Consider the following 14,072-nt stretch of genomic DNA (forward strand, 5'->3'; position numbering starts at 1 on the left):
ACATTAGAGTTTTATTGAGCCGTAAAGAATGTAATTGTATGATTTTCAGGAAAAGAAATAAAACTAGAGGTCATCATGCTGAGTGTAAGCCAAATTTAGCACGATAAGCATATGGTTTCTCTAATATACAGATTACAGGTCAGAAACGTAGGACTTGATATGCATAAGTGGGGTGGAGTGTATCTAAAGGCACGGAGGTGGAACCAGAGAGACTAGTATAGTCTTGAACAACAAGAAGCTTCACATATTTTCTTTCCTGTGGATAGCTAGAGAGCATTAATGCCATAACAGTGTCCAATAGTTTCAGATTCATATGTCAGCTTGCCTCTGATGGTCAGAATGTTGCGTACTGTTAATGAGTGATCTGACCAAGGCATGCTGTTTACAGTGTGTAGTGTCGTTTTTGCTTAGTGGATAACATGGGTCACAATTATCTATAATGTGATCTGATGCCCTCTTCTGGCATGCACGTGTACATGCAGATAGAGCACTCATATACATAAAAATAAATATTAAAAAAAGAGAAATATCAAGGAATATTTCCCCCTTTCCTTTTTTCTTTCTTTCCTTCTTTCTTTCTTTCTTTCTTTCTTTCTTTCTTTCTTTCTTTTTTTTTTTTTAATGTTTTGAGACGGGATTTCCCTGCATAGCCTTGGCCATCCTGGACTTTGTAGACCAGGCTGGCCTTAAACTCACAGAGATCCACCTGCCTATGCATCCCTGAGCACTGGGATTAAAGGTATGTGCCATCATGCACGAATTCAAGGTACATTTTTATGACAAGAAAAACAGTCTTCCTTCAGGCGTTGTGAGCCACATTACACAGCCCTCTGGGAAGTTACAACATTAAAATTGTCACAGATAAGTTCACAAAGGGATCCAGCTGTATTCCACAAGACTGCAACACATTATCAATGGTTGGGCTAGATTTATGACTGAATATTAGTAAAATTATTTTCAATCATTTTTTGTTGTAGGAAACAGAGGTTCAACACGTAGAAGCTGTAAAAAGTACCATGAAGACGAAAGATCACTTACAAAGGTACAGTTTAAACCAGTGGTGAGTATTTATAAAACAAACAAGAGGTGTGATGGGAAAAGTACATCAACTGTGACAATTAGCACATCTGTTTGTAAAGCCTGGGACTTGTGCTTTAAGTCACTTTTAACACAATTCAGGTTTTTGGAAGTAGCTCAGTGGTGGAGCATATGATTGCATGAATAAAAAATCTGGGTTAAACAATACAAAAAGATGAAAAAGACACATGTATCTTTTTACTCTTACACCTGAAATTTTCACACCCTTACAAAGTAGGTCTAGAAGATGATATAATTTAAAACTCACATACTTTTAAAGTAGGTCTTAAGTTCTGTAGTTTCTATTTCAGATAATTTTTCAAAGATGATATAGTATTTCATAGTGAAAGAGGAACTATGAAAGGGAGATAGCCTGTGACCATACAGTGGGGGAGGAGGTCCCCCTCGGTCATAGACCTAGGGGAGGGGAATAGGGTGAAAGCGGGAGGGAGGGAGGAATGGGAGGATACAAGTGATAGGATAACAATTGAGTTGTAATCTGAATAAATTAATTAAATAAAAAAATAATAAAAAAGAAAGGGGCTCAAGTGACTGTGACAGGATACTTGTGACATGAAAGCAAGATAGGGGATATGGGTAGGAAGTAGATCAGGCTGGGAGAAGGGATGGGGAAGATGGCTGGGGGCAAGAAAGGACATTGTTTACTGACATACACGAATATAATGTCAATAAAATTCATTACCTTGTAAGCTAAATTAAAAATACAAAACATGTGGTATTAAAATTGGTCTATGAGAATAACTATTTTAAAACATGGATTTTTAGGGTTGAACATGAGAATTGTGAGTTGAAAGCTAAAGTAAAAGAGCAAGCTAAGAAAATTGAAGAGCTTCGTGGGTATCTGCAAAACCCATGCGAAAAACTGGAACAAAACACAAAACTGGTAGGTCAAGTTCATTACTTTCTGTCATACTAAAAAGGTGTTCTCTTTCCTAATAATGTATGTGTTTAGGGAATTATTAAATTTCTCACTGAGAAGATATTCATTGTATTCTTATTAACACTGCTTGCTACTACTATTCCTCAAGCCACCATGGCGCTACACGAGAGGCCGGTGCATTAATAAAGTCGATGATTTTGGTTGTAGTTGGCTACACAACAGAAAGGCTCTTTGGAAGAAAGCTTCTGTAAGGCCACAGAGATGCATATAAAAAGTATTCAGAAGAAAATAGTTGGTAATCAGTTCTTCATGAGAATTTCCAGTATCATAAAGGAAAATGAGATGAAAAGTACTGGTCAACATCCCAAGGGTGAAGGTTCGATTGTATCCACCAACTGAACCAAGGAGATGCTTATCCTCCCCAGTTAGTGTAGGATTCATGATGGAGCTACTTCCAATGACGACTCCACAGGAGTAAGGTCTTTCAGCATTACATCGTGTCCTGGCAACTCATTTAGAAACATCTTACTCAAAGCAGTAATTCAGCTTCCCAGTCTTAAGGCTATTTGTATGGGTTGGAGAGGATGCTTGTACGGTGTAAACATAGTGGGGGTGTCTTCATAGAAACAAGCATGGAGGCCTAGAAAGAATTGCACCCCGTTTATTTCATTCAAAGAGCACTGCATTTGTTTTTTATTAAAAATTGTGAAAATGATTTTCCATTTTATTTTTATATTCATATTACATCTCGATTGTTAGCCCTTCCCCTGTTTCCTCCCATTCTTCCCTCCCTCCCACTTCCCCCCTTCTCCCCTCCCCTACGTCTATGATTGAGGGAGACCTCCTCCCCCTATATATGCTCTTAGAATATCGAGTCTCTTCTTGGTAACTTGCTATCCTTCCTCTGAGTGCCGCCAGGCCTCCCCATCCAGGGGACATGGTCAGAAAAGGGGCACCAGAGTTCGTGTGAGAGTGAGATCTCACTCTCCACTCAACGGTGGAGAATATCATGATCATCGGCTAGGTCTTGGTAGGGGTTCGAAGTTTAATGCCTATATTCTCCTTGGCTGGTGCCTTAGTTTGAGGAGGACCCCAGGACCCAGATCTGCCTGTCATAAAGTTCTTCTTGTAGGTTTCCAGGACCCTGTGGGTCCTACTATTTCCCCTTTCTTCCATGTTACTCTCGCCTAAAGTCTCAATAAGAAACTGTGGTACATTTACATGATGGAATACTACTCAGCTATTAAAAACAAGGAATTCCCGAAATTTGTGGACAAATGGATTGATCTAGAAATTATTATAATGAGTGAGTTCACCCAGAAGCAAAAAGAGACAAATGGTATATACTCACTTATATCAAAACACTAGTCCAAGGGATACGTACCATGAAAAACTTTACTTACCAAGAAAGTGGGTCAGAGGAGAGGACATCCTAGTGAAAATGATTTTAAATTAGCTGTTCACTTTATTTCCTCTTGAAGGAAAGGTAAATGGAGATTTATTAGAATATTTGGAACAGGCTCAGGATGGATGCCTCAGCCATTAAGTACTTGGTTAGTATGCACCAGGCTTTGCGTTCCATCCCCACACCGCACACCCCATCTCCACATTGAAAAAAAAAAAAAAGATTACCTCAAAGCTGCTTTTCGCCTTTAAAATCAAATTATTGAAGTCAGATAAAACATCTCTCTCTCTCTCTCTTTTTTTTTTTTTTAAAAATCAGATGTTTCAAACTCCTATTCTTGAAAGCATAAATGCCCTCAATTGCTGTTCTTAACCTATTAAACTCAGGAAATCTTCCACCAGGCACATTTTCCAGGTTGTAGACTATTGCAATCACAGGAAGCTTTGCAAACCTTCTGCAGCCTAGTGTTTTTTTTTAAATTCCATATCTTATTAACAGTGCTCAACTTCAATACATTAATATCTGTACTCACTGTACCTGACTTCAGTTAGGAGCTAACCCATAGTGTGCAACCAGTTTCTGGATCATTTTAAGCCCCCTCCACCCTGGTAATTCATCCAGAGTGTCATGGCTTATAATGGTTTTTGTTTGCCATTGTCCTCAGGTCAGGATGAGGATCAGTAGTTAAAATGGTGTTTCTAGCGTATGGCCTCCAAAATACTCTTCCTCTGAATAAGCCATTTGCAATCCACCAAAACTCTGCAGGACTCCTAACCCCCTCCCAGTCCCCGGCAGGATGGAGAATGTGTAGCACTGAGGGAAGCACTCATGAGTGCTTGAAACTTCTCCAAGACTGTTCCCTGGCATTGGAGTCCCATTCCACTTCTCCACTAATGATGGGGTTTTCCTTTCCTGAGAAACAGACTGCATTTGCAGCTGGACATTTTCCTCCTTGAGGTTCCTCTCTGCATCTCCTCAATGTAAGCTAGCAAGAAGTGCTTTGGCTACACTTCTTTTTTAGAACTTTGAGTCTACTGTAAATTTTACCTGGTTTCCTGTCATTCTAATTCTCTCGTGTGAGTGTATACAAGTGAGTCTAGGGCCTTTGGAGTCCAGAAGACGGCACCAGATTCCTCCAAGCTGAAGTTACAGGTGCTTGTGAGCCACCTAATGTGGGTACAAGGAACCGAACTCAGGTCTCCTGTAGGAGCCGAATGCACCATGTATGACTGGGCCACAAAACAAATCACTTTGGATAAGCTCTTCATCATGGGCTGTCAATGAAGCTGTGTTCAAATAACACATTTATAATACTGGAAACCTTAAAACCTATTAGGAAATGTAAGGCTTCGTCTTCATGAAGACATACAAAGGGCCTTGCGTTTATGGTCTTGGCTTCCTCTTTAGACTTTTGTCTCAGTGGTACGTTTTTGTTTTTTGTTTTTGGTCTTAGAAGGCATTTATTTCGACATTATTTGGCAATTTGACACATGGAAAATCTACACATTAGAAATACATACTTTTGTACAGCACACCCTGGTTCTTTCATATTTGACACTCTTTCTTTTCTTTTCTTTCTTCCTTCTTCCTTCCTTTCTTTCTTTTGAGGCAGGGTTTTTCTCCATTATATTGGCTGTCCTGTACTTGCTTTGTAGACCAGGCTGGTCTCAAACTCACAGCAATGATCCGCCTGCCTCTGCCTCCCAAGTGCTGGGATTGAAGGTATGTGCCACCAAGACTGGCTTGACAGTCTTTTCTCAGGTCAGTTTTGCTGCTGGATGCTATATAACAATATTTCTTTCCACGTCAATCTCTTCAAAGGATGTGAATCTTTGAGTAAACATTCTCTTTAAAGTCCCATGGTTCTCTCATTTCTAGTGTATATTGCTCATGTTCTCAAATTACCCTTAAATTAGCCTCCTCATTATTAGAAATTTTGAACTGAGTCTAGTACATGAGCAGTCATGCAAGAACGATTCAGGGACTGTCACACAGTTCCCCCATGAGTATTTTTCTAATAAGATAGTTTCAATCCTCATACACACTCACATATGCACACACACATGTACACACTCATACACACACATACACACACAAATGCACACAATGACAGAAAAATACTTGTGATTCAGATTTAGTATGGTTGATACTAAAAATTTTTAAATCCTTTAAAATTTTATTTTTATTATTTCACATATATTAAAATTTTATTTGTATCATTTCATGTATCTGCGTGTTTGCCTGAATGTATGTATGTGCCCCATATGCATGCCTGGTGTCCTCAGAACCCATAAGAGAGCACTAGATCCCCTGGAACTGGCGTTAAGGATACTTTTACATGACCATGTGAGTGCTAGCTACCAAACCAGGTCCTTTGCAAGAGCAGCAAGTGCTCTTAACCATTGGCCTATCTCTCCAGTTGCCTATGAGAAACATTTTACAACAATTTAAAACTGCTATTTGGGCCACTTACTCAAAAGTAAGACCATCAAATGTTCAGTTAACATTTGAATATTTTCTCTAAATACATCATTATATTTGCTTCAGACACAGGCAGGAGCTCAAGGAACTGCAGAGGAGTCACGTGAGAACAACATTCCCCCAGCGAGTCAGACAGGACTCAGAATCCAAAGTCTGCAGTCTGAAGCCTCCCGACAGAAAACTGTACAAGACCTGAGTACAAGTGCCCCAAACGGTTATGAGCAACAGTGCATAGAAGAATTAAAGATTAGCAATGCATTGTTATTCGAACGATACAGATACAAGTGAGTGAACCCAAAGAATTGCAGAAAGTGGAGTGACCTCAGCTTTTCTCCAATATGAAACTTTCAGCGAGCTAGTTGTGAGACTAGGGGTGCAGAAGTGAGCTAGCCAATATAGTTTGGGGAAATAATTTTAGATAGTACATTACTTACACTCGAAATGTTGTTCCTGGGCAGACCACTCCCCCCCCCACCCCCAAGTCGTTTGGTGTAAGTTTGCTTGTCAAGTTGCCAATCAGTAGAAATAGTAAGAGCCTGTGTACTCTCTGGAAGGTGGTAGTGAAACCCCAAGGGCTCACTATGCACCCTCCTTGCACACAACCCAGAGCTTCCTAAACCATATTTCCTTGTCTGTTCCCTTTGGTGTTCCCACTAATCACTGCCCGTTGTCCAAAGCTTAATTTCACTCATGTTTCATGAATTGTTGAAACCAAAGGCTTGGAGATGTCCTAGAAGGGATTTTCTTCTAACCCCCTAAACTTAGTAAATATAAGTAAACATAAACTTTTTCTGCTTAAGTAATCACATATTTAGGGAGTCCAATATAACATTTGCTAAGCTTATATTAGTGAGCTTGATATTATAACCATATATATTAACATATCCATAATGTCATGTTGCTACCCTTTCAGTTAAAATATCTCTGCTCCAGCTTTAAACACTGGCTATATCGTGTCCTCCCTGAGGGCAGCATTTCTCCTTGTGAAATGTCTTTGGCAGCCGGCTCTACTTCCGATATTGTCTGATGTACCTGTTACCTCAGAATTTCCCTAGAAATGCAGGTGATCCTTCGGAATAACCTGAAACCTGTAACCATATGCGCAGCAGGCGCCCTCCTACATGCCTTTCAGCATTAAGACTATATGACGGGGGAAAATTTGGTGCACTTTTATGGTGCCTTCCAAATACAAGGTGACATTTATGGACATGTGAGATACTTACAGTGTACGCACTCTCAGTTTGTACAGGAAGAGGAGGCTGGGTGAGTCCCGCACACAGGCTCACATCACGGTGGAGCAGGACACGTCTCCTCTGAACACATCAGAAAGAAGGCTTGCTCCTGAGAGCCCTTGTGTGGCAAGCACTCGCCCTCACAGACGCCTCTTCCCACGTGAGGCTGTGGCTCTCTCACAGAACCCACTTCCTTCTAACGGCTGCATGGGAAGCTACCTGAGGATGGTTTGCTGTCTTGCCATTTTTCTGCTTTTAATGTTGTGTACCACCAAACGGCTTATTTAATGTGTACATTAAGTGTACAATATGTTGGTTATGATAGAAGACAAAGTGCTCATTTTTCTAAAGTGTCCAGAGTTAGCCTTATTCCATTAGGTTAAATAACTGTAACTGAACAGTGAGGTTTTACACATTGTTTAAAGGCCATACTTTTGTTTAAAAGCTATGCTTATGTAGTTTCAAAGTGCATACCGACTGCTGGCAGACTTGGAGGCATTTGATGAGGTTCTGGGTGGTTACAGCTTGACTGATCTTTACAGCACTTGAGTGTTACCATGCAGATTCCCAGCTCTACACACTTGCCACGAGTGAATTACCAGCACCTAACACTTCACCACTTATGGGCATTTATGACATAAAGTAACTTGAATTAACGTTTCAATGTATGAACTAGACAAAACAAAATCAAAATCAATTCTTAGAAGTAGATTTCCCTCCCATTTTCTTAAATGAGAAGATATCCTTAATTTTGATTTAACTTAATGCACGTTTGTATCAATATTTAAAAAATATATTTATGGCTCTGTAGTTCTTACTAGTATTCCAATAATTATAAATAGTAAAACTAAGAAAATGCTTAAACATTTAAGGTGAAGTTTACTTATGCTTTTGTATTTTATCTTCGTTTTAATGACTGGTGACAAAGATGACAGAGGTACCAATAGCCTTTAAATAAAAGCATCTATCATTAAAAACTATGTATAATCTCTGTGTCCAGGTTATTATGTAAAACTGGACACTGCCCCACAACTAATATACTGAACAACTGTGTGGTTGTGTTCATCCTAAGTGACCACTTTTAAGAATATAAGAATGACTTCCTCATGGCAAAATGGGCAAATGAACAGTTCAAGTACACGTGTCCTAGTGTGAAATATAAGACTGATCCAAGAGAAATTATGTAAATAGAATACCCATCTCAATGAAATATAAATAAATTCTGGGCATTTTTTTTTATTGGACATCACTTTTTAAAATTTTTATTTATTTATTTATTATGGATACAATATTCTTCCAGGGTGTGTGCCTACACGCCAGAAGTGGGCACTGGATCTCATCCTAGATGAGCCACCATACAGTTGCTGGGAATTGAACTCAGGACATTTGGAAGGACAGCCTGTGCTCTCAACCTCTGAGCTATCTCTCCAGCTCCTGGACATCATTTTTATTAAAACCTCATTTCAATCGGTGCACATCAGTGTATAGCTTTAGTGGCACTTTTTTCAGCATGCTCTTAATGTAAAGGAAAGGCATTTAATCCCTTGTCTAATGATACCTAACACTTTCTATGTGCTTTAGACAACAGATTTCACGTTCTTAGACAGTATTACGGTTAAATACCTTAAAAGGAAACAAATACAACAATTGGTTGAATATTCAAATTGTAAGACCTTAGCTAGCTGATTTTGAATTATTTTGTTAGTTAGGTATCATATATTAAATGCTTCTGTAAATTAAAAATATTTAATTTTATGTGTAGACTGTTTACCACACCATCCACACCTGGTGGTTCTGGAGGCCAGAAGTGGGTGTGTCCTCTGGAACTGGAGTTAGGAAGGGCTGTGAGCTACTGTGTGGATGGCAGAGAATTGAAACTGGGTCCTCTGCAAAAGCAACAAGTGTTCTAAACTACTAAGCCACCTCTCTATCAGCATACTTCTTTATTAAGAATGACCTAAATAAAAAAAAGCCATTTTTCATTATTATTAGAAAAATGGAACAATTTTGTCCAAGGGTGATAACTGAGTGTGTAAATGGTGACATGGTACTAGAAATATTGGGGGAAGGCAAGTGTTCCCTTCCCTTAAAGTATTTTTTGGAGTAGAAAAATGCCAATTATTGTTAAGTATGTCTAGATAAACTGATGACAAGTTTACCTTAAATTCAACCTAATAGTTATATATTATTTATATGAGTTCCTTATGAAGTATTAGTTAATAAAATCATACTACATTTCATGAGAGAATAAAAGCAATTGGTTTATCCACACAGGCAGATATTTTTAATAGGGACTATGGAGCCTCTTCAAACTGCTCTCACCTAATCATCATTTACCAATTTTCAGAGTCAGAGTGCCTTCTGTACTGCTAGCAATGTACATATTTCCATTAGGAAAGCAGTAGGTCAAGATATAACACCACGTTCCATAAAATGATAGGAAAGGGTAGGTTTTGAGGTAAAGAGTCTGACTTCAGAAAAGAGGTAGCTGCATCATGTGTAAATCCAGCCCCTGGCGATCTTCTGCCCTCTTCTGGCCTTTGTAGGAATTGCACATACATGGTGCATAGACATCCACACATATACAAATGAATACAGTTGAAAAATAACCCAGTAGATAAATAAGAAAAAGATCACTTATTTTTGTACCTTCCCCTGGTTGTGTTAGACTTATTGTGTTTCTTAGGTGTTGCTAAGCACATTAGTCATGACCTCATGAGATAGTAGTTTTAAGAAAGTAGAATGAGTCACCAGAGTTTTAAAGCTATTTTGTATGCTTTCTCAAGTTGGAAGATGAAGAAAAATCAATCAAAGAACTTACAGAACTAAAACAAGCTTTAGAATATAAGTTGTATCAGCAGCAGAAGAGAAATGATGAAATAGAAAAGGAGATTATTAGGTAAGATTTTAGTATTTCAAGTATTGTCAACCATTCATATTAGCTATAAATTTATTTAATTATTCTTTACATAAATGACTGTATGTAAGCCTGAAAGATGGCTCAACAATGTAGAGGGGCTTATTGCCAACATGACAATATTGAGTAAGATCTTGAGACCCACATGGCAAAAGGAGAGAACTCCCAACACACACACACACACACACACACAGACACACAGATACATATAGACACACAGACGTACAGAAACTGACACACACACACAGACACACAGATACACACACACAGACATACACACACAGACACATATATATACACACAGACACACATACATACACACAGACACACAGATACACACAGAGAAAGACACAGACACACAGAGACACACACAGATACACACATGCACACATACAGACACAGACACACAGATACACATGCATACACACAGACACAGACACACAGACATATACACACACAGACACACACACACACTCGCACACAGAGTTATAAGTGATTAAATAATTTGTAAAGGTATACATTTTCATACATTTAGGTGAACATTGGGTTAAAGCTAATAAGCTGATAATGGAAGTGGACAGTAGTATTTATTAGAGTCCTGTAATAGATATAAAGTCAGTTATTTGACTGCTATATATATATCATATCAATTGTCTGCATACTCTACCTAAGATAATAGTTAAATAAAATGCTTCAAAAAAGTCAGATTAAAATTAGATAATAATTTATAGATATATTCATTTCTCATGATTGGAGCATGGTTAAGCAATTATTAAGTATTTGCTATTTTAAAATTACTTATTTTTTACATTCTTGCAGAATTAAGAAATTCTTGAAAATGTCAAAAAATGTCAAAGAAATTGGAGAATGTAGTTGGCATGGGAATCCAAAAACTGGTCATTTTTGAGACACAAGGTAAGTTTAAAGACCAAAGTTCCATTTCTTCCTTCCTTCCTTCCTTCCTTCCTTCCTTCCTTCCTTCCTTCCTTCCTTTTTTCTTTTCTCTCTTTTTTCTTTCTTTCTTTCCTCCCTCCTTGCCAAATATTGTTTTCCATTTTTTTTGCGTTGAAGAAGTTGCCATGAAAGTGATGTAAAGTGACACCTTTTGGCGTTTCATTCAGAAATCTATAATAACTAATGAGATGATGTGGATTGCATCTCCTTGGTGGGAAAATGACTTTTAAATGATTTTTTTCCATTTAAAATGATTATCTTATGAAGTTTTATTTATGTAGGTCTTTATTTATGCTAGATCTCGGTCTGTTACCAGATATATGATTTTCAAACATTTTCTGCCATTTAATGACTGGCCTTTCCAGTAGGTTGCTGAGTTTATTTTGGTTACCACAGTATTAAACTGTGAGGTGTTGCTGATCTGTCTGTTTTTCTGTTTCCTATCAAAGAAGCTATTGCCAGCATTAGTCAGGCAGCTTTATTGCTATACTTTGTTTTAAGATATTCATTTATTTTTAATTCTTTCATTTAGCTAGTGTGTGTGTGTGTGTGTGTGTGTGTGTGTGTGTGTGTGTGTGTGTGATAGAAAGGTAGATGATTGATAGTTGGATAGATGGTATAGATGATTGTGTGTGTGCACATGTGTGCTCATATACACAGGAGTGCATTCATGTATTTATGCATGCAGGTCAGAGGAGAACCCAGGTGACACTTCTACCATTTTTGTTGTTTATTTTAGACAACTTTTATCTTACTGATTATGTGGGTTTGGAATTCCACAAGTAGAATCCACTGCATGGGCCCAGGGTTTGCCTGCTTTTACTTCCCCTGGCCTTTGATTTTTTTTAAAAGTGTGTGTTACCATATTTTTCCTTCCTTCCTTCCTTCCTTCCTTCCTTCCTTCCTTCCTTCCTTCCTTCATTTCTTTAACATAGCTTTTGTAGGTAAGACTTGGGTCTTATTTGCAAGGTGTATTTGTCAGAGTTCTCTAAAAGATCAGACCAGGCAGAAAGAGTATCTATGTATTAAAAGAGAATTTGTTGGAGTAGCTTACTGTGGCCTCAGTAGTCCTGTGATGACTGTCTCCCATGGAAAGATCTAGAATCTAGTAGTTGTGCAGCCCATAAGGATGGATCTGCAGCAGTCCCAACCTGGTGTAGGAGCCTCTGACGATTACTATAGAGCTGCTGGTCGTCAATCTACCCTGGAATCCTGAAAAAGTAGGTTCTAGCACCAGAGAAGAAATGACTCAACAATAGGGCAGGTGAACTTGCCAGCGAGAGTAAGGGCAAGCAGAATAAAAATCAAAAGCTTCCATCTTTCCTGTCATCTTCTGTAGGCTGCCACCCAGATTTTGGGTGGGACTTGCTACCTCAAGTGATGCAAGCAAGAAAATTCCTCACAGGTGTGTCCTGCTTCCTGGGTTTTATTTGATTCCAGATGTAGTTGATTTGACCGCCAAGATTAGCCATCACTTTTCTTCCTCACCCAACTTTACACACTTATCTCATTTTCTTACAGTATTTGTAGAGGGGCCAACTTTATTCTTTTGCACGTGACATTTCAGTTCTCCCAGAACCATTCTCTTTTGTTAAAGGAATACTTTTTAACATACCTTTGGGGGTGGGGATGGGTGGAAAACACTTGTTGAAAGTCAACTCAGGGTAAATGTCAGAGAGGGTTGATCCTCAGTTCCAATAGGATGATGTGTGTTATCTATTGCTAAGCCAGAACAAAAATCGGCGTTTTTACATTAGTAGCCTTTCCTACTAGGGCTGTGGCCTGCCAGATATCTTGCAGTAAAATACAGTCTGTGTTGGGGGATGGGGTGTTCGACTTGACTCATGTTGAGGCTCTTTGCTACCCAGGTCTAGCTTATGTTCTGTTTTTAGGACACGGTTGAAGTGAGGCGTAGGAAGGCACACTCTAGGCAGAGTTTAGCTCTCCTCTTGAGTCTCTTGTCTGTCATCTCTCACTTCCTTCTTACTTCCTATTCCCGTCAGTTCTTTGACGCAGTTTCTGGTGAGTATGTTATTTGTTTCTTTCTTTTCTTTTCTTTTTTTTTTTTTTTTTTTGGTTTTTCGAGACAGGGTTTCTCTGTGTAGCCTTGGCCATCCTGGACTCATTTTGTAGACCAGGCTGGCCTCGAACTCACAGCGATCTGCCTGCCTCTGCCTCCCGAGTGTTATTTGTTTCTTTATGACTTACTAACTTGTCATAATTCACAGAATCACTGGCAGGTCTTTCCTGACTAGGAAAGGGCTGATTAGGTCTGATCTTTCAGCTTCTCTCACTGAGAACGACCCAGCTCACACAAAGGAGTTCACAGTTAGATTTTCTTTTGACTTGGCATTTGTTTTCTTGTGTATGACACTGGGCTGGGGCCTATTCACAGCACAGATCTCAGTTTTAGAGACCACGCATCCATGTTTCATCTCCCTTTGCTTATATAAGTTGAAATATCTGGACATTATTACTCAATGTAGGAACCGTTGAGTCAATAGTTCAGCCCATTCTAAAAGTAAGTTTGAGGCATAAGCTATTTAGTACTCAAACTACCTATGGCTACAAATAGTTCTCAAGCTGTATGGGTAATCAAGCTTACAAAGCAAGTTTGTATTGATGAAGCATCACAGTCAAAAAATAAACACAATCTAACTTCTATATAACTCAGTCTGAAGGACAGAAAGTATAAATTGAATTTCATTTATTACACACAGAAGATACACTTAGTTTGCTACAAGAACACTGAACGTGATTTCACCATGTTTTCTTTATTGTCTCAGTAAGGAAAGAAAATTGAAAACACACTAGAGTGATCACATAAGAATGCACAAAGCTGGTTTACTTGCTGAGAATTAGCTAGCCAAATCCGGTAGAGCATGTGATGTTTAACTGTACAACCATGTAGGTGTGTCTAGGTTCTTTTTTTTCTTTTTTTTCTTTTCTTTTTTTGCAGTGATTGCACAGTCAGTCATATATCTCCCTGCTTTCTGTTCCTCCCTGTGTAGTCAGATGATGAAACATTCTAGAGCTATGCGTGGTTAGCTGTAAGAATTTGCAGTAGAAGGGACATTTAAATCACTCCTCAGTGATCCCACTCTC

The 14,072-nt window shown here is 38.7% G+C and overlaps 1 protein-coding gene across 1 annotated transcript in view; it reads left to right on the top strand.

The window, feature by feature from the left end:
- LOC127209829 (ankyrin repeat domain-containing protein 36C-like) overlaps positions 1–10,920 on the top strand; it is a 162,712-nt gene extending 151,792 nt beyond the window's left edge. Inside the window, exons 58-63 of the mRNA XM_051169471.1 lie at positions 978–1,042; positions 1,864–1,981; positions 5,931–6,148; positions 7,105–7,324; positions 9,883–9,995; positions 10,833–10,920. Coding sequence (XP_051025428.1) covers positions 978–1,042; positions 1,864–1,981; positions 5,931–6,148; positions 7,105–7,324; positions 9,883–9,995; positions 10,833–10,920 — 822 coding nt within the window. The remainder of the gene's footprint in view (positions 1–977; positions 1,043–1,863; positions 1,982–5,930; positions 6,149–7,104; positions 7,325–9,882; positions 9,996–10,832) is intronic.
- Positions 10,921–14,072: the final 3,152 nt, after the last annotated feature.

The sequence above is a fragment of the Acomys russatus genome, chromosome 27 (assembly GCF_903995435.1).
Source record: "Acomys russatus chromosome 27, mAcoRus1.1, whole genome shotgun sequence".
NCBI lineage: Eukaryota > Metazoa > Chordata > Mammalia > Rodentia > Muridae > Acomys > Acomys russatus.